The sequence below is a fragment of the Portunus trituberculatus genome, chromosome 37 (assembly GCF_017591435.1).
Source record: "Portunus trituberculatus isolate SZX2019 chromosome 37, ASM1759143v1, whole genome shotgun sequence".
Lineage (NCBI taxonomy): Eukaryota > Metazoa > Arthropoda > Malacostraca > Decapoda > Portunidae > Portunus > Portunus trituberculatus.
In genome coordinates this window covers 24419268-24439422 of record NC_059291.1, presented here as the reverse complement: position 1 = coordinate 24439422, position 20155 = coordinate 24419268, and the positions used below count along the sequence as shown (strand labels likewise).

The 20155-nt window shown below is 38.4% G+C and overlaps 1 protein-coding gene across 1 annotated transcript in view; it reads left to right on the top strand.

The window, feature by feature from the left end:
- LOC123514289 (E3 ubiquitin-protein ligase MYCBP2-like) overlaps positions 1 to 20155 on the top strand; it is a 299710-nt gene that overhangs the window by 226218 nt on the left and 53337 nt on the right. Inside the window, 9 exon segments of the mRNA XM_045272098.1 lie at positions 3216 to 3366; positions 4454 to 4732; positions 5185 to 5299; positions 5751 to 5947; positions 6431 to 6604; positions 18410 to 18682; positions 18914 to 19059; positions 19412 to 19652; positions 19808 to 20047. Coding sequence (XP_045128033.1) covers positions 3216 to 3366; positions 4454 to 4732; positions 5185 to 5299; positions 5751 to 5947; positions 6431 to 6604; positions 18410 to 18682; positions 18914 to 19059; positions 19412 to 19652; positions 19808 to 20047 — 1816 coding nt within the window.

The following is a 20155-nucleotide window of genomic DNA, read 5'->3' as shown; positions in this document are numbered from 1 at the left end:
TTAAATTAAATTGCCTAAATGTTTAACTTCATAATTTTTACTTTCATTAAACCTTTCACTGTACTGTGATGCACTCTCGCTTTGTTTACTCTCAATGGAAGTTCAAGTCAGGGGGTTAAACTTGTTATAATCGGTTCGCTTAACGAAGTTTCGCTTAACAAAGGGTTTTTAGGAACATAACCTCTTCATTAAGCAGGGGTTGCCTGTATCTCCCTGCTGACCTCTTGGTAGGTGCCTCACTTCACCCCATTCCCCACCATTCCCACATGACTTCTTTGCATTGAAATTGCCAACTATAACAACCCTGTCTTTTATTGCAACTTCAATCTTCATTCTCTCTATTGTGCTTCTCACCATGGCATCATACTGTTCATTTGGCCATACAGTTGTTTTTGATGGTACATACACAGTTACAATGTTGATATCTTGTCTTTTATCAGTCACCACAAGGCCCACCACTTCTTCATCATCCCCGCCGAGGCTCACGTTCTTCACTGTCAAATTCTTTCTTGTCAACACAATTATACCACCTCCATCCTCCTTCATTCTATTTATTCTCCACAATCTATAATATCCATCCCCAAACCAGTCCACTTGTATGTTTGGCCTTAGCTTCGTCTCCACTATACATATAATGTCTGGCTTGTCTCTTTCCAGATGGTCCATGCACTCCTAACCTTTTCGATAAGAAGCCATCTATATCAGTATACGATATTCTTATGTCTCTCCTTTCCTTTGGCTGTTCCTTAAACAAAGTATCTATTCCTTCCCGTTGAACCACCATTTCCACACTTCTTATCATCCTCTGATCTTGCCTCATTCTTCTCCCTCACCTCTGTTGCCAATTCCCTCATCATAGCCCTTTCCTCCTCTGTCATACTTCTTCTTACATAAATCATCTTCATCTCCTGGGCATCCTTTAATTTCCATGCATTGCTAAGTAGTCCCTCTGCAGTCACTTGAGATTTCAACATTATCTTTATAGCTCTTGTCTTGCCTTCCTCGTATTTTCCCAGCCTCATAATTATAATCCTCAACTTCACTAAACACATCATCCTCTTCCGAGATCTTGTTTAGCGAATTCCTGATCCTCTCCTCTTCTTTCTTCTTTCTTTCCTGCCAGTTTCTGATGTTATCCTCCCTTAATCCGCTCACAATGACACTCCTCTTTCTTTCGACAATATTCCTCTTTCTGCTGTATAACTTTCACAGTCTCATGTTGGGCCAGATCACTTTTTTCTTTCTCTTGTTGTTTAATTATATATCTGAGGTTGGTGTGCACCTCCTCATTATTCTTCTTCGCCTCCTCAAACCTCAAATCAATCAGAGAAATGCAGGCTTGCTTAAGCGCCCCCATTTTTCACCCTTGCAGAACTTTCTTTCCATTTCTGTAATTCTCTTACATAACTCCTCACACTGCTTGTCTAAGATGGCATACTTACTTTCCAGATCCATTTTTTCCTTAACAAACTGGAGTTTTCCTTGGTTAGGTTGTACACTTCTTTGCAGAATATGTCGTCGTCTTTTAAAACACGATCCAACTTTTCCTCTATGTTTATTATGTATTGTATGCAAACATAGATGGGTTTATATCAGAAAGGTTGGAAGTGAGAGATTATATATATTGCAAAAAGGACTGGATGTGGTATGTGTAACAGAAACAAAGTTAAGCAAAGACGTCCAAGTAAATTTTAAAGAGCAGGAATATAATGTTTGGAGCAGAGACAAAGGGAAAAGCAGGAGGAGAAGTATTGATAATGACTCGAGAGGATATACTGTATATGCGGAGAAGGTGCAGTACGGAGATGGATTGGCAGAGGTTTTAAGCATAACAATTAGGACCAGTGGGAGGGAAAAAAGGAGTATTATAGTTGTATTGTGCCACCAAAGACTAATACATGCCAGAATAATACATGCCAGAAGAAGTAACTAGCTTCATAAGTCTCTGCTGATGATGTAAATATCATGAGGCGAGTCTCAATCAAATCAGGAGGACTGTGAAGCTCTAAATCAAGACTTATTAAAAATACATAAATGGTCAATGAAATAGAATGTGAGTTTAATGCTAAGAAATGTAGTGTGATGGAGTTTGGAAGGAGTGCTAGGAGAACAAAAGGTACTTATTACCTGGGAAATGAAGAAATTAATAAAAGGAGAGAAGAAAAGGACCTGGGAGTAACCATTTATAACAGTATGTTGTTTGAAAACATATTAAAAAGATCACAGGAGAAAATTATAATCTAAGAAATATTAGAGCAGCATTTACATACATTGATGAAGATATGATAAAAAAAATTGATAACAACAATGATATATCTGCATTTGGAGTATGAAGAATTAGGATGGTCACCAAATCTAAAAAAAAAAAAAAAAAAAAAAAAAAAGCCATCAGGAAGCTGAAAAGAATCCAGAAAGCTGCAACAAAAATCCCTACAAATCTAAGTGAATATAGTTATGAAGAGAGGTTGGAAAAACTGGAACTTACTATGCTAGAGGAAAGGAGGGAGAGAGGTGATATGATAACACTATATAGGATATTGGTAGGGATATAGAAGCTGAACAGAGATGATCTAGTGAACCTTTGTATGAGGAACACTAGAGGATATGAAAGAAAATTGAAAGTGAGTGATTGCAGAAGATACCTAAAGAAATACAGCTTTCCTCACAGAACAAACTTGATGAAACAGTGTGTGCAAAGACCATACATAAATTTTAAGCAAAATTTTGATGGAAACTGATCAGGAGGCAGAACAGCACGAGCCTAGTGTGGCCCTTTTCCTTTATCTCATAACTAGGTAAATATTCATCACTTCCTTGAAAGAATTATACACTTGTATAAGCAATATTCACTCATTTCCATTAAGAAAATTTAATTGAGAGTATGTAAATATCTATGTGAAGCTAACATTTGACTTGAAGTAAGTTTAGTCTCCATTTTATTAGCAGTATGAGTTAAGACACTGCATTTTGTTATTGAACACCTCTGGTTATTGGCACATCTGAGACTCCAAGACATTTCTTCTCATTCTACAGCCACTGCTAAACTAGGTAGAAATTGTAAAATATATTCTTTATCTATTTTGTTAATCCTCTTCATTTTTTTATATGCCTATAAAGATTTCATGCATTGTTTTTAATGCTGTGAATTGTTGCATATAACAGTGAAAGAATTAATGAAAATACTGCACATTGGACTCACTACTATTGTTGTACAGGTGCTGGGGTCTGCGCTTCACTCCCTCTGACCACGACTTCTTACACCAGAGTCACGTCTTCTCTAACATCTCCAAGATTCTGTCCCGGTCTGAGGAGGTGTTGGGAGCTGGGGAGGAAGGGGTGGCCTCCATGTATGAGAGTCATGGCCCGGTGAGTTGTCAGGGAGGGAAAAGAGGCGGTGTGTAAGTTAGGCAAGAAGTTATTGTGATCAGTGAAGTATGCCTATATCTGGTGTAAGTATTATTGTATTATGACTGTTAATGCATCATTGGCAACTAAATCAAGAACAGCAGTTTTTCTCAGCAAAAATTTTTTTTTAGATTTTAGCACCTGTCATATTCATCAGTGTCATCTCAACCCTTTGCTTAGTGTTATGAGCAAGGTAAGGTGAGGAACTGAGACCTGAAGAGAATATCGACAGGTTGCAGAGGAGAAGCATGGAGTGCATCAGTGAATCATACTGTCTGATGGTACATCATGATGCATATATTGACTACATAATGAGAAAAGGCTGTTAATAGAAAATTGAGATTTGGAGAATGCTTCTCTTTTATACAGTGTTGGTTTGGAAAATCTCTTCTTTATTTGCTGTTTATTTTTCTTTAAGCTTCAAATCTTAAGAGTGCACAGCCTAACCCTTATTCCCATGTGACATAATGATTTTGTTTGTTTATTACTTTGACATTTCATTTAATTTTGTGTGAGCAGTGGACTGCCCCTTTCAATTTTAAAATTTATGTGTTCATTTTCCAAAGGCCATCTCCATTCATGTGTTTCCATGTGTTACTTGAGAATAATATTTGTTCTGAGCATCCTGTTTACTCATAGCTGGTGCTGGGTGGCCTAGCTGTGATGGCAAGCCTCGAGTGTTCATTGTATCTTCCAGCCAGCAGGAAGTTGAAAGTCTGGCATGCTAATTATCACTGAGTAAGCAGGAAACAGGAATATCAGTATACCTAATTAAGATCATTGTATTGGACAACCCAAGAAAGTAATTAAAAATTCTGTCCAGTAAAATTTAGCTGTTTTGCATTGCTGTTGTAACACCTGCCCTTTAAGAACTCAATGTTTTGTGCATGTCCTCTCCCCACAGAAAAAGTCCACTGAAATAATTACACCAAAAATATGAAACATTATTTTCTTTTTTGATGATTTTAGTTGAACCTACTGGTATGTCTTTGCTGTCCCACTCAAAAATCAAAATTCTGCATGCTGAGGTTTGATTTCCCCAAAATAGCAGACACCCTCCCATCCCCCCTGCCCTGACCGCCTCCGCTGGTCCGCCGCGCAGGTGACCAGCACAGTGGAGAGCCTGCGGGACCTGATGAGCGAATGTGAGGTGCGGGCATCCAGCAGGCAGGCCATGGTGCCCTCCCTCACAGACTCCTCCACTGAGACCTTCTGGGAGTCAGGCGATGAGGACCGCAACAAGACCAAGACACTCACCATCACCTGCCCTGCCTCCGTCCATCCCCAGACCATCTACATCCACATTGACAACTGCAGGGACCTTGGGGTGGGTCTCCTGATTTTGCTCTATCTTCAAATCAGGGCTCTTGGTACACTGAAGGGAAGGAATGTTCAGAATAGTTGTGTTAATTGCAGTCTTATAGGCAGAAGAAAGTTAGAAATGGAAGAAGTAGAAATATCTATCTTAGAAATGAAAGAATTTATGGAGTAGAAGTGGGAATTGTACTCTTCAAAAGCAAGAAGAAATTCAAAAGTAGAAAAGGTAAAAATTGAAGTCTTGGAGGCAAAAGAATGTTCCAATTAGAAAAGCTAGAAATTGTAATCTTAGAAGCAAAAGAACATACAAAATAGAAGAAATATGACCTGCAATCTCAGTCTTGTGCATAGTACAAGAATATTTGCACCTCATGTAGGTAAGGTAACACTGGGAGACAATCATAAGCAATAAAGTCCTTAGTAACAGCCAGCATCACTACATGTGTTGTTGGTTCCTTTCAGAACAAGGTGTCCAGTGTGGTGTTTAAGTGTGGGAGTGGTGGAGAGGACATGGGTATTGCCAGAAAGGTGGATCTGGAGAGCAGGTTTACTGGCTGGCTGCACACTGTCTTACTGGGTGAGGCTTGGTTGGCTTGACCCTTTTTGTCACTTTTGTGTTTGTCTTGATGAATTTCTGTTATTTCAATCATTCAAGCTGCATGATTTCCATCTGTTTCCACCACAAGCTAAGAGTGTGAATGATATGTGTATGAGTATGTGGTGCTCAGTCTGGATCATCTTGTGTGGGATTGCCAGTCCAGTAGTATGTAGATGTGTAAATCTGTTCTTATAAATCTAACTCATGATTGACATTACTCTTATACACAGCAGAAACTGTATATTACAGCAGTCCATGAAGAATTACTAACATGTTATATGCATATGAATGTATTATAAGGAGTTTTTAGTCTTTTAGATATCTTCAGGTCAGGAAACAACATGATTCCTGTGAAGTAGATAAAAGGCAGGACATGTATAAAGCACTTCTATAAATGAGGAAGTAACCAATATCATCCTAATTGATGCAGGCGAGGCTGTCACCAACATGGTGGTGGAGCTGCGTGGGCCAGACCAAAGTGTGCGAGTGCGACAGGTGCGAGTGTTGGGCAGCGGCGAGGGTGAGGGAGGCGGAGTGAGACCCCTGCGCCAGCACTCTCCACTCACCATCCAGCATCGCGCCTGTGAGCAGGAAACTCTCAAAGTGTTCCGCCTCATTACTGGACAGGTAACTGCTGCCAATCTCTTTTCTCTGCACCACACTAGGGTTTGCTCATCACCAAAATTTGTGGGGTCAGAAAAGTGTGTTTTCATCTTATCCTCTCCAAAATGTTGACAGTACCAATACCACAATACTACTGTGTGCTGGTTGGAGGAATATTATAGATTATATTTATTAGAAAATAGTACATTTCTTATCAGTATGGTCTCATCGGAAATTTTCCAGCTATCTCCTCTTCTGGAATCAAGTTAATCTGTGTTGACTGATGTTCCTCAAAACTCCCTCAAGGTGATGACCACAGGAGAAATATTTACTACCACTTGTCCATATTCATTACCTTTATTTGTTCTGGTCCTGAAGAACTTTTTATTTGCACCTGTCCATTTTTCATCTATATTTACTCAGTGTCCTCACTCCTCTATGATGTGGAGCAAAGCAAGGTTTTTTATTTGGGTTGGAAACTTGAACTAACCAGCATCCCTTCTGCAGGTGTTTGGGCGCCTCATCAGAACAGCAGAGGGAGCCTGCCAGGGAGTGGAGGGTCGGGAGGTGTGTGCAGGACCCATGGCAGCAGCAGAACATCAGGAGCGCAACAATGACTTGAGGGAACATATGGTTGGCATCCTCTTCTCAAGGTCAAAGCTCACACATCTACAAAAGCAGGTTTGTATATGTGTGTGTGTGTGTATTTACTTAGTTCTATTGTACAGGGTTTGAGCAGGGCTCATAGTGTCTTGTCTCCATGTCTCCATTTATCCAATTTTTCTTTAAACTTATGTGCTGTAGCAACTTCATCACTCAATGCATTCCACTTTTCCACCGTTCTATGTGGAAAAATATTTTTCAATATTCTTCACCCACTGCCTCATCCTAATCTACTTTACATTTCCTCTCATCCTTCTAACTTCTTCTATCACTAGCACCAGGTCTTCCTGGTGCTGGATCCATCTTCTCTGAATCCATTCCAATCTTCTTATATCTTTCTTAGAGCTCAGAGACCACGCCACTGCTACATATTCCAGCTTAGAACGTATCATGCTTATGATAATTTTTTTCATCATATCTTTGACCATGAATTGAAATGCCACTTTCATATATGCTAATCCAAATATCTTACTATGTGTTTTTAGAGGTTCATATTTTCCTGTATAATCACTCCCAGATTTTTTTTCTCTTTAGTCTTCATTATTTGTTCCTCTCCCATCAGATAGTTCCATACCATTCTTCTCTTACTCTTTCCTAATTCCATTATGTGACATTTCTTGGCATTGAACTCTAATTTCCATATCTTACTCCACTCATAGATTTTGTTTATATCTTCCTGCAGCAGTAAAGAGTCCTCTTGGGTTTTGATTACTCTTAGCAATTTTGCATCATCAGCAAACAAATTTTAATATAACTGTTTACCCCATTTTGTAAGTCATTTACATATACCTGGAACATAATGGGGGCTAACACTGACCCTTGTGGCACTCCACTTGTTACTTTACCCCAAGATGAGTATGTATCTCTGATCACAGTTCTCATCTCTCTGTCCTTCAAATAATCCCTTATCCAATCTAATAAAGTACATCTCATTCCTCCTATGCTCTCTAATTTCCAAAGTAATCTGCTATGAGGGACTTTATCAAAACCCTTTTTATGTCCAGGTATACTGTGTCCACTCATCCATCTCTGCTCTCCAGTCCTTCTATAAAGGTGCGTTCACACGATCAAACAATGTTCAACGGACATAATTGTTACCAACTAGCAGTGGAAAGCGAAAAGGCTCGCTGATGACGTCAGAAGCGAGCACCAAGTGGTGTACCGGACACTGTCCGTGTTCGCAGCATCGAAACGTCACACACTGTCTGGTGTGGAAGTATACGATGCTGCCAGGTACACGATGAACAAAGTCACTTGGTTACAGGATTTTCAAAGTCCGTCAGTTCACTAGGTCTCAATTGTCCTGTTAACATGGCCAGCAGTACCTCAGTCAAGGAGAAAAGTTGCCACTGGGACAGAAAAGAGACCCTGCTACTAATAAAACTATACCGGCAAAATCCATGCTTATGGAATGTCAAGGCTGATGTGTACAAGGATAGGAACAAACGTGTCGCGACCATCAATGAAATAACGGCGGGAATGAATAGAAGTGGATTATCTGTTACTGCTTCTGAAGTGAAGAAAAAAATAGAATCCATCCATAGTCAATATAGGCGAGAGCTACGTAAACTGGGGAAATCAAAGAAGTCGGGACCTGAGTTACCAACGGACATCACCTTCGGACATTACCTTCGAACATTGTCCACCGGTCTATGCCCTGTGAGCAGATTCGAAAGGGTGGTAAACACCCTCATCTGGTACCACTGCTTGTTGCCAGATCCGCTTCCATCGTTTCACCGCTTATGACGTTATCCTGCTTCTCCTGTGATATGGTAACGATTTTGTCCGTCGCACATAGTTCGATCGTGTAAACGCACCTTTACTCTCGAGCAGAAACTTAATAAGTTTGACACATATGACCGTCCAGTCATGAACCTAAACTGCCTGTTTGATATAACTTCTTGTTCTTCCAGATATTTAACTCTTTTTTTTTTTTTTTTTTTTTTTTTTTTTATAGCAATTTCACATCTCTTCCCCACAACACTTGTAAGTGACACCAGTCTGTAATTAATGGCTCAGTTGACTTTCCTCCTTTGAATATCGGTATTATGTTGGCTCTCTTCCATTCTAGTTGTACTCTCCCTTCTTTTAATGAATTTGTAACCATTTCCCAAATTGGATCTAACAGCTGCTTTTTACACTCTTTTAGTGCCCAGCCTGAAACACCATCTGACTCCATTGCTTTTCTGACATCCAAATTATCTAGTAGTCTTCCAGTATTTCCTTTGTTCACAATGATTTCCTGCAATCCTCGGCAATGCAATGTCCTATTTGGTTCTGCGAATTCCTTTTCTTCAGTGAACACAGTTTTGAAACTCTCATTCATTATTTAACTCATTTCCTTTGCTGTTTGTTATGTCTTCCCTCCTTTCATTATTTAACTCATTTCCTTTGCTGTTTGTTATGTCTTCCCTCCTTTTTCTTTTGTTTCCGTATTCTTCATCTTACCATTTATAAATTTGTAGAAAAGCTTGGTTTCATCTTCATTTTTCTACATCACATCTTTCTCAAAGTTTCTTTCTTCCTCTCTCCTTACTCTAATATATTCATTTCTCGCATCCTTATAATGCTGTCTGTTATTTTAATTTCTCTGCTTTGTGAGTTTCCTCCAAGCTTTATCTTTTGCCTTTTTAGCTTCTATACATCTGGCATTGTTCTGAACGGGTATACTTTTCTGTACTTTTATAGATAGTACATATTTCTTCACTCCTTCATTATATTTCTTTAGGAATATTTCATATTTCTCATGTATTGTCCTTTCATTCATAGTGCTCCTCCATTCAATATCAGCAAAAAATTTTCTTAATTTTTCAAAATCTGCTCTTGCATAATTTAATCTTTTTTTTTTTTTTTTTTTTTTTTTTTTTTAGTCTTCTCTGTATCTTATACCATCCTCTTCCTGTATTTCCAACACTAATGTTACATGATAACTTCTTCCCATTGGACTGTGTGTGTGTGTGTGTGTGTGTGTGTGTGTGTGTGTGTGTGTGTGTGTGTGTGTGTATTTACCTATTTTACCTATTTGTGTATTACAGGGCCCGAGCTAAGCTCTCTGTGTCCTGTCTCCTTGTCCACTCCTGTCATATCTCTCTTTCATCTGATTGACACACACTGCATCAACGACATCACTGCTCAGTTTATTCCACTTATCAATACTACGATGCGGGAAACTGTATTTTCTCACGTCATTTAGACAGATCTCTTTTATTAGTTTTTTTCCATGTCCTCAGAGATGATCTCTTATGGTCACCTTTATCAACTCTCTGTCCAATATGTCAATCTTGTTCACCAATTTATACATAGTTATCATGTCTCCTCTTGTTCTTCTCTCTTCTAATGTGGTCAGCCCCAGTTTCCTCAGTCTTTCCTCATAGTCTAACTCCCTGAATCCTAGTACCATCCTTGTTGCCAGCCTCTGTACCCTTTCAACCTTCTTCACATTTTTCTTCATATGCGGTGACCAGACGCAAGCTGCATATTCTAACTGGGGTCTTATTAAGGTGCATAATATCTTCTTCATCATTCCTTCATCTAGGTAGTGGAATGCAAGGCCAATATTTTGAAGCATGTTATATGTTTTCCAAAATATCTTGTTAATGTGTTTCTCCAGTGACAAAGTGTTTTGCACTGTTACTCCTAAGTCTTTCTCCTCATTGGTCTCTTTAATTTTCTCATCACCCAGCCTGTAATCCCTGTTTGGTCTGTATCTACTTCTTCCCATTTTCATTCATAACATGGCTCTTGTTAATATTAAATTCCATCTGCCACTCTTTACTCCACTCATATATTTTATCAAGATCTTCCTGTAACTTGTTACAATCTTCCACATTCTTTACTCTCCTCATAATTTTAGTATCGTCCGCAAACATATTCATGTAACTGTCAATTCCTACTGGCATATCATTAATATAAATAAAAACCATGATGGGACCAAGCACTGACCCTTGTGGAACTCCACTGGTTACCTTCTTCCACTCGGACTTCCTTCCTTTCACCACTGTTCGCATTTCTCTTCCCACTAAGTAATTTTCCATCCATTTTGCTAGTTTATCATTTACTCCTCCAATCTTCTTTAGTTTCCACATCAGTCTATTGTGTGGTACTTTATCAAAGGCCTTTCTCAAGTCCAGGTAGATAGCATCCACCCATCCCTCTCTATGTTGTAGTATGTCAGTCACTCTTGAATAAAAACATAATAAATTGGATACGCACAATCTTCCTTTTCTGAAACCAAACTGCCTTTCACTCAGAATGTTTTCATTTTCTAGATACTCACTCCACTTAGCTTTAATTACTTCTTCACATACCTTGCACAATACGATACTGGTCTGTAATTTAACGGTTCCATTCTACTACCATTCTTATATATAGGCACAATGTCAGCTCTTTTCCACTCTTTCGGGACTATTCCTGTTCATATGGAGGTTTCCACAATATCAAATACGGGGTTCAACAATTGATCCTTACATTCTTTTAGCAACCTCCTAGATATGCTATCAGGCCCTATTGATTTATTAATATCCAAATTGCTTATAATTTTCCTTACATCTTCCTTAGTAACCATGATGTCCTGCATTTGCTTTATTTCCGTAGGCCTTTCTCCTATAAAATGCTCCTCCTTTGTAAACACTTTGCAAAAGTTGTCGTTCAAAATTTCAGCTATATCTCTAGCATCCTCATATACTTCTTCCCCATTTTTTACCTTTTCTATTGCCTCCCTTATATTTAGTTTTCCATTTATGAATTTGTAAAACATTCTTTGGGTCACTATCACAGTTTTCCACCACCCTCTGTTCATATTCCTTTTGTGCTGTTCTCCTTACTTCAACATATCTATTCCTTGCTGTTTTGTAAACTTCTCTTGATAATACATCACTGTTTTTCTTAAGTTTCTTCCATGCCTTTTCTTTGTTCTTTTTTGCTTCTTCACAGTTTCTATTAAACCACTGTTTATTATTTAAAGTCCTCTTTCTGTGATATGGCAGAAACTTTTTCACAGCAGAGTTATATAAATCCATAAATTTATCGTATTTCAATTGCATATCCCTTTCCTGGTATACCACGGACCAGTCAATTTCATTAAAGAACTCCCTTGTATGGTTATAATTTGCCCTAATATAATTTAATTTTTCCTCCCTGCATTCCACAATCTTATTCATGCTTAATTCCGTATCCAGCTCAAAGCTTAGGTCATCATGGTCGCTTTTCCCCAAGGGACATTCATGTTCAATTTCCTCTTTTAGAGAGATGTCCCTGGTAAATACCAAATCCAACCTTGCTGCAACATCTTGTCCCCTGCACCTTGTTGGTGATCTCACCCACTGTGTCATCAAGTTATTTGTTGCTACATTTAACCTCCTTTATTTTTTCTATCATTTCTCCATACTTTGTAGTGTTTTACAACAAACCAATCTAGCTTTATTTCGGGCCTTAGCTTTGTTTCCACTACACACATTATGTCCGGTTCGTTATTTCTTAGGTAATCCATACATTCTAGCCTCTTAGACAGAAATCCATCTATATTCATGTAAGTCACTTGAATTCCATTCCTAGTCTCTTTCTTCCATGTAATGTCTATTCCGTCTGTTTTATCCACCACTTCTTTAGCCTCCTATTTCTCATCCTCCAAAAAAAGTTAGTCTTTTCCTCCTCTGTTCTTTCGTCATTCCTCTCTCTCACTTCAGTTACAAGCTCTTTCATTTTCATTCGTTCATCCTGTGACATATTTCTTTTTATGTAAATTGTTTTGGTTTCCTCAGAGTCCTTAAGTTTCCAAGCCCTCCTCAACAAGGCCTCAGCTGCCACCTGAGACTTTAATTTCAATTTTAATGGTCTATTCTTCCCTTCCTCAAAAGCTCCTAGTCTCACACTTTCTTCTACCTCAGCATATAGGCCCTCTTCCTCTACTGAGATCGTATTCAGTAAAGACTTAATCCTGTCATTTACTTTATCCCTCCTATCCTGCTAGTTCCTGTTAGTTTTCTCCCTCAATCCTGTTATGATCACGCATTTTTTTTCTTTTCAGCAATATCTCTCACCACATACTCATTTTCCTTTAGTGCCTTTACCATTTCACTCTACGTAATCACTATATTTTCCTCTTCCTGCTTTTTCACTATCTCCCTAAAGGACCTTTGTACCTCCTGATGTTCATGGTTCACTTCTTTCATCCTGGCATCAATTAGGTTAAGGCATTCCTCCTTCCTCAAGTCCCCTTCGGATATTTTCTTCTCCATTTCTAGGAGTTTAGCCTTCATCTCGTCACATTGTTTCCTTAGTTGTTGGTTTTCCTTCTCCATTTCCACTTTTTCCCTCAATAGCTCTTTGTTCTCTATCGTTAACAAATAGATCTCTTTTTTTGAAGGAATCGTTCTTCGCTATGACTCTATCCAGTTTTTCTTCTATGGATAAAATGTTTAGGACCTTACTTTCTAATGCCTGAATTTTTGCATCCATATCTAATTTCTCCAGTCCTCTTGGAGTGGTCATGAACCCTTCAAAGTCCCGGGCTTGGCAAGGCGTGGACGCCATGATTGTGTGTGTGTGTGTGTGTGTGTGTGTGTGTGTGTGTGTGTGTGTGTGTGTGTGTGTGTGTGTGTATTTACCTAGTTGTATTTACCTAGTTGTAGTTTTACAGAGCGTGGGCTTTATGCTCATGTGGCCATGTCTCCATATCTACACTTATCCAATTTTTCTTTAAAACTATGCACACTCGTTGCTGACACCACTTCCTCACTCAAACTGTTCCAAGTCTCAACACATCTTTGCGGGAAACTATTTTTTTTAACATCTCTCAGACATCTTCCCTTCCTCAGTTTCTTACTTTGCGATCTTGTGCCTCTAATGTCATATTCTTTTCTCCTGATTAGTTTCTCATTATCCACTTGATCCATTTTGTTAATCAATTTATAAACTTGTATCAGATTCCCTCTCTCTCTCCTCTGTTCCAGGGTTGGTAGATCAATAGCTTTTAGTCTCTCCTCATATGTCATGCCTTCAAATTCTGGAACCATTCTTGTAGCCATTTTTTGTAGTTTCTCCAATTTCCTTATGTGTTTCTTTTTATGGGGGGTCCACACAACTCCTGTATATTCCAATCTAGGTCTTATTTTAGTACTTATCAATTTTTTCATATCTTTGTCTATATAGTGAAATGCTAATCCAATATTCCTTAGCAAATTATATGTGTCTCTGAAAATTCTATCAATATGGCTTACCGGTTCATTGTTTTCTTCCATCGTCACTTCCAAGTCCTTTTCCTTTTTTTACTTTTTCTAGTTCTACTCCATCTCCCATCTTATAGATTCCCACTGGTCATCTTTCACTTTTTCCCATTTCCATGACATAGCTTTTGTCCACATTGAATTCCATCTCCCATTTTTTACTTCATTTCCAGATCTTGTTTAAGTCTTCCTGCAATACAGGCAACCCCCCGCTTAACGAAGGATTGTTCTAAAAACCCTTCTTAAACTCGTTAGTGAACCCATTATAACAAGTTTAACCTCTGACGAACTTCCATTCCATCATAGTACAGTAAAAGGTTTAATGAAAGTAAAAATTATGAAGTTAAACATTTAGGGCTTTTAGGCAGTTTAATTTAAGTCATTATAATGTACACTAATGTATGTATGTATGTACATAACTTTATAATGTTAATGATCTTAAATTTATTAAGGAGGAGAGTCGGAAAGACACTAACCGGCAACCTGTGGAATGTAAACAAAGGACGCATCATTGTATCACATACAAAACTTATGCATCACATTTCCACAAGGCTTTCCATTTTATCCACTATAGTCACGAGTTCAGGTGGTTCTTTTAGCTTGCAAGAAAGATACGAACTCACCAGCCTTCTTAATAGAGTCTGCTGACTTGAAAATACTAGAGACAGTAGATGCAGTCAAGATGGTGGCAAGCAATGCTATTAGTTTTCTGGCCTCTCTCGTTACTGTGAATAATATCCAACTTCACTTTGAGAGTAAGAGACTTCCTGATCTTCTTAGCAACGCTAAATGACATTCCACTTTTATAAATTGAGCACGAGCTGGTGCTGACGCTTTATTGTATTGAACAGGGGCAATGAGTGGTGCCATTTTGTCCACAGGCGCTGATGTATTCAAAAGCCTTCTCTGATTGATGGCTTTCAAACTTGGAAAAAATTCCCTGGATAAAATTTCGTTAAAGTGAGTTTGGTGTTCGTTAAACGAGCAGATGGTAGTAAAATTAAACCTTCTTTGTAGCGATTTTTTGTTGTGTGAACCTTCATTAAGCGGGGGTTGCCTGTATTTTATAATCCTCTTTTTGTTTTATGACTCTGCACAGTTTTGCATCGTCCGCAAACATATTTATGTAGCTGTTCATTAACTACTGTCCTTATTTCTCTCCCCCTCATGTAATTTTCCATCCATCTCAATGTGCTTCCTTTTAAGCCACCCTTCTCTAACTTCCATAGTAATTTCTCATGTGGCACTTTATCAAATGCCTTTTTTAAATCTAGATAAATACAGTCAATCCATCCCTCTCTCTCTTGTACTTTATCAACTATTCTAGAGTAGAAACTCTATAAATTTGTTACACACGACCGACCTTTTCTAAAACCAAATTGGCTATTTGATAATAATTTGTTGTCTTCAAGAAACTCGATCCATTGTTTCTTTATTACTCTTTCACACATCTTGCATATTACACTAGTTAATGATACCGGTCTGTAATTTAAAGGTTCTTCCTTCCTTCCGCTCTTATATATGGGAACCACCTCAGCTCTTTTCCATTCTACTGGTACTGTTCCATTTTCTATTGAGCATTTTATGATGTTGTATATAGGACTTGCTAGTTCTTCCTACATTCTTTCAGTATTCTGCCTGAGACTTCATCCGGTCCCATTGCCTTTCCTCATCTAATTCCGTCATCAACTTTTTATTTCAAGCTTGGTTACTTTAATCTCTTTCATATGGACAGTCTCTATTACCCTGTGGTCTTTCAAATTTGGATTCCTTAGTAAAGACCTCCTGAAATTTACTATTTAACAGTTCTGCCATACTTTTGGGTCTTCCACCATCCTGTTCTCTCCTTTTAACCTTTCTATTGTTTCTTTTTGCCTTATTTTTCCATTTATGAATCTGTAGAATTATTTTGGTTGTTCCTTACATTTTTCGACAATGTCCTTTTCATAGTTCTTTCTTCTTCCTTTCTCACCTTAGCATATTCATTTCTTGCTGTTTTGAAGTTTTCCTTATTTTCTGGATTTCTGTTTCTTCTCCACCTTTTCCATGCTCCATCTCTTTCTCCTTTGCCCTAGCACATCTTGCATTAAACCAATCTTTCTTTCCTTCTTCTTTAGGTCTATATTTGGGACATATTCCTGACTCCTGTTTTGTATATTTCCAAAAATAAGTTATATTTCTCTTGAACCGTCTCTGAGTTTTCCATCTCCTCCCAGTTTACGTTTTAAAATAGTTCTTGAGATTCTCAATATCAGCCTTTCTGTAATTTAATCGGTCTCCTTTGTATGATTCATCTCTATCTTCCTTTCCCTCTTCTATATCCATTTCTAATATTACATGGTCACTCTTTCCCAATGGGCACTTATATCTTATATCATCATTCATTTGTATATCCCTTGTAAAAACTAGGTCCAATCTCGCCGGCTCATCATTTCCTCTGAATCTTGTGTTTTCCTTTACTCTTTGGACCATCATATTATCTATCATTAGGTTCAGGAATCTATCTCCCCAGGCTTCTTCCCCCATACCACTTTCATAATTTTCCCAGTCCACCTCCTTACAGTTGAAATCTCCTACCAATATCACTTTTCTCCTTTCTTTAATGATTCTTGTAAGACTCCTTATTGTGTCATCTATCATGTCTTTATATTCTTGATTGGTCCATGAATTTGTTTTTGGTGGCACATATGTTCCAATGATTGTTAACTCCTTTTTATTAATATGCATCTTAATATACAGTATTTCTGATTTTCCTTCCCCAAACTCCACTTGATTTACCACCATCTCTTTCCTTAACATCATCATGACTCCTCCTCCACTTTTACCCACTCTGTCTCTCCTCCATATATTATACCTTTTATCTATGTCTATTTTATTGCCTCATTTAACTTTGTTTCCACCAGGCATACAATATCTGGTTCTTCTTTCTTTATGTAATCTCTTAATTCTAATTTACTAGATAAAACCCCATCTATGTTTGTATACATCATTTCTAATCTCTTGTTCTTATCATTTTTAGTTAAACTTGCTCCATTTTTTTCTCTTCCTTCTCTTTTATATACCATTTCCTTATCCTGTCTCCTATAATTCTCCAAAAAATGCCTTCTTCTCCTCCTCTGACCTTTCATTATTTTTTTCCCTTGCTTCTGCCACCAGTTCATTGTGTCTCTTCCTTTTCTCCTCGTTTCTATTTTTCTTTATATATATATATATATATATATATATATATATATATATATATATATATATATATATATATATATATATATATATATATATATATATATATATATATATATATATATATATATATATATATATATCTTGCAACCTTCTCTTTCTCTGAGTTTTGTTTTTCTATATAGTATTTCTTCTGTTGCTGCTTGTGATTTTAGTAGTATCTTAATTGGTCTCACTGGTCCTTCTTGATATGGTCCCATTCTGTGGATTTCTTCTACTTCCTCTTCTAAGTTCTGTCTATCCTCGTCATTTAGATGTTTTAGTAGGTCTTTTACTGATTTCATTTCATCTTTTTCCCTTCTTGGTCTATATTTAACTTTCTTTTCTTTCAGGCCAAAGATAATTACTCTCTTTTTTTTCCGCAATTTCTCTTATTAAATTTTCTTTTTTCTTGAGGACTCCTATCATTTTGTTTGTCATATTTTCATCTCTTTCTTTTAACTGTTCTTGGAATACTTCCTGAAATGATTGCTTGTCTTTCTTATCTTGGATTCTCCATGCTTGTACTTCTTTTTTAATCACGTCTTGTACTCTTTCCTCTTCTTTGTTAACTAGATCTTTCAGCTTCTCTTTTTCTTTCTCGGCTTTACCGAGTCCTTCTTCCATCAGTTTCTTGTAGTTAGCTACTTCCTTTTTTAATTCTTCATTTTCTGTTCTTAGCCTAGTTTTGTTTTCTTCCACTCTTTTTATCCTTTCTTTCAATTTCTGGGGCTCTTTTTCCTGTTCTTCATTCTCTTTCATTCCCATACTCTCCTTTATCCATTTATCTAATTCACGTTCAGTAGTCAACACTCTATTAAATAGTGAAGTATGTGCCGTATCAAAGCCTTCAAATGCTCTTTCACCCTCATCAACATAGTCATCATGAGCTTTCATTCTTTCCCGTGTCTCATATCTGCATTTAGATGGAATCTCTTCCTTACTCATGATTTTGTAACACTGTATTCATGAAAAACGAGTCTACACTACTCGCCCAGGCCACTGCAAACCCAAACAACAGGTAGTGAAGATCAGCTGATTCTCGTGAGTGACGGTATTGCGTCCTTCCTCAACCGTGTCTCATGTGTGTGTGTGTGATTTATTTGTCTTTGATTTATGTTTGAAATTCCAAGTTCTGATACTTTTGTGATTATTTCCTCAAGTCCAGAGCCATGATGAATATTTAACCATTGTATTTAGCATTGTAAGATTAATAGTAATAAATCATTCTTAATTATGTCACAATATTTATTTAAATATTTGTGTGTATCCTGTATAGACAAATCAGAAAACAGTGAAATAGATCGAGGAGTTATCAGATGTAATTTAGCATACACTGTTCAACATATGAAGTAATACGTCATATTTTTTCACTGCCCAGGTGTGCTCCCATATTGTGCAGGCTATCCGGAAGGAGACGGTGCGTGCACGGGAGGAATGGGAGTCGAGCTTGAGCTGTGAGACGTTAGGCACACCAGGCACCCCTGAGGAAGGCCAGCACAGTGCCCCAGACACTTACTGCTTTGAGATGCTGTCCATGGTACTGGCCCTGAGTGGTTCGGCTGTGGGACGTGCTCATCTGGCACAGCAGGACCACCTTCTCCGCCACCTACTGTCCCTCCTGCACACTGGCTCAGCAAGAGTGCAGCGGCAGGTGAGGGAAAGTTGAGGTCACAGACTCCCACAAATTGATCTCTTTACCTGTGCTTATCAAGGATATATGCTATCTGTTTTCACATACCTTTCTACTTCACAATAATGAACACTTCTATCACCCCTCGGAGTACATAATTTTATTTCTTATTTACAAGACATTTTTGTGACAAATCAGAGAACAAAAGTATGGTATGCCTCAGGTTTCCCAATTGTGGTACATTGTCCTCAGGTTGTGGCACTCTTCCGACGCATGTTAGCAGATGTGCCACCTCAGTCACTGGCATTGATTCTTGGGGTTGAAGTGTTGCCAGCTCATGACTATGCCAGCCTCCACACAGCATCTCAGGACCAGGACACAGCCTTTGATCCACAAAAGTAAGTGCTTTCCTTTGCTTTGCAACCAGCTAATGCAAAATGCTCACTAGATGGAATATTTTCTTCTCATCCTGTTTTGTCTTATCTTTTATATCAGCTGCTGAGATTGGTGTTCTTAACTTCACTAAAATTAAAATGTTGTACTGAAGCACACTTTCATTAAAGAATTGTCTTCGCTTTCTGAAAACAATATTAGCATTTTATGAATAGCTAGTCAGTCATATTTTAGAGATGGAGACTTGCAACCATGCTATTGCATGCCAATATAAAGTTATTATAGTAAAAACATTCAACTCTACAAAGTTGCAATGATTTTATCTTCATTTATAAACTTGCTTTGCATCTCTCCCAGGCAGGGAATTCTTGATGTATTCCTGGCTGTGATTGCCAAGGCTCTGACAGTGCAGCTCAAGACCAAGGGCAGTGATGGGGGGAAGATAACAGTGGCACAGGGCAAGGGTGGTGTGACCTCAGTGACCCTGGCCACTGCCATGCCCACCCCTGCTGCCAACTCACCACGCTGGTGGTTGAGAGGACACACCACACAGAAGCAGGCTGATCTCATCATTAATCTCATAAGGGACATGTCCATGGTAAGATGAGGCAAGCTTTGTACAGGGGAAAATAGGACCTGGCTGCAAAATAACAATAATCGTTATTATCTATGAAGTCCAATGAAAGATTTGTTTGATCCTAACTTTGTAAAATATGTTTGTCACTCCTCTCAATGTGGATGTGTTGATTGCAGGGCAAACTCTCTGATACCTGGGCCAAGGTCAGCAAGGCAGCCATTGCAGAAAACATCATTAACTTGACCCAACTGCATGAGAGTGACAGGTCTTGTGCTGCAACATGCCTGGCCACACCGACCCTATGGCTGGCACTGGCCTCACTGTGTGTGTTGCACCCTGACCACGTGGACGCCCTCTCCTCACAACACTGGCAGGCCACTACCTCCTCAGGGGACCCCCACAACCCTGAGCCCCGGGTAGGTCCTCCACACAACTGCTGTGGCCTCATCATCATTTGTTTCAATAATGAAGTTTAAGTATTTCCTTTGAGACAGTGCAGTTGATGGAAAACCATAAACAACATC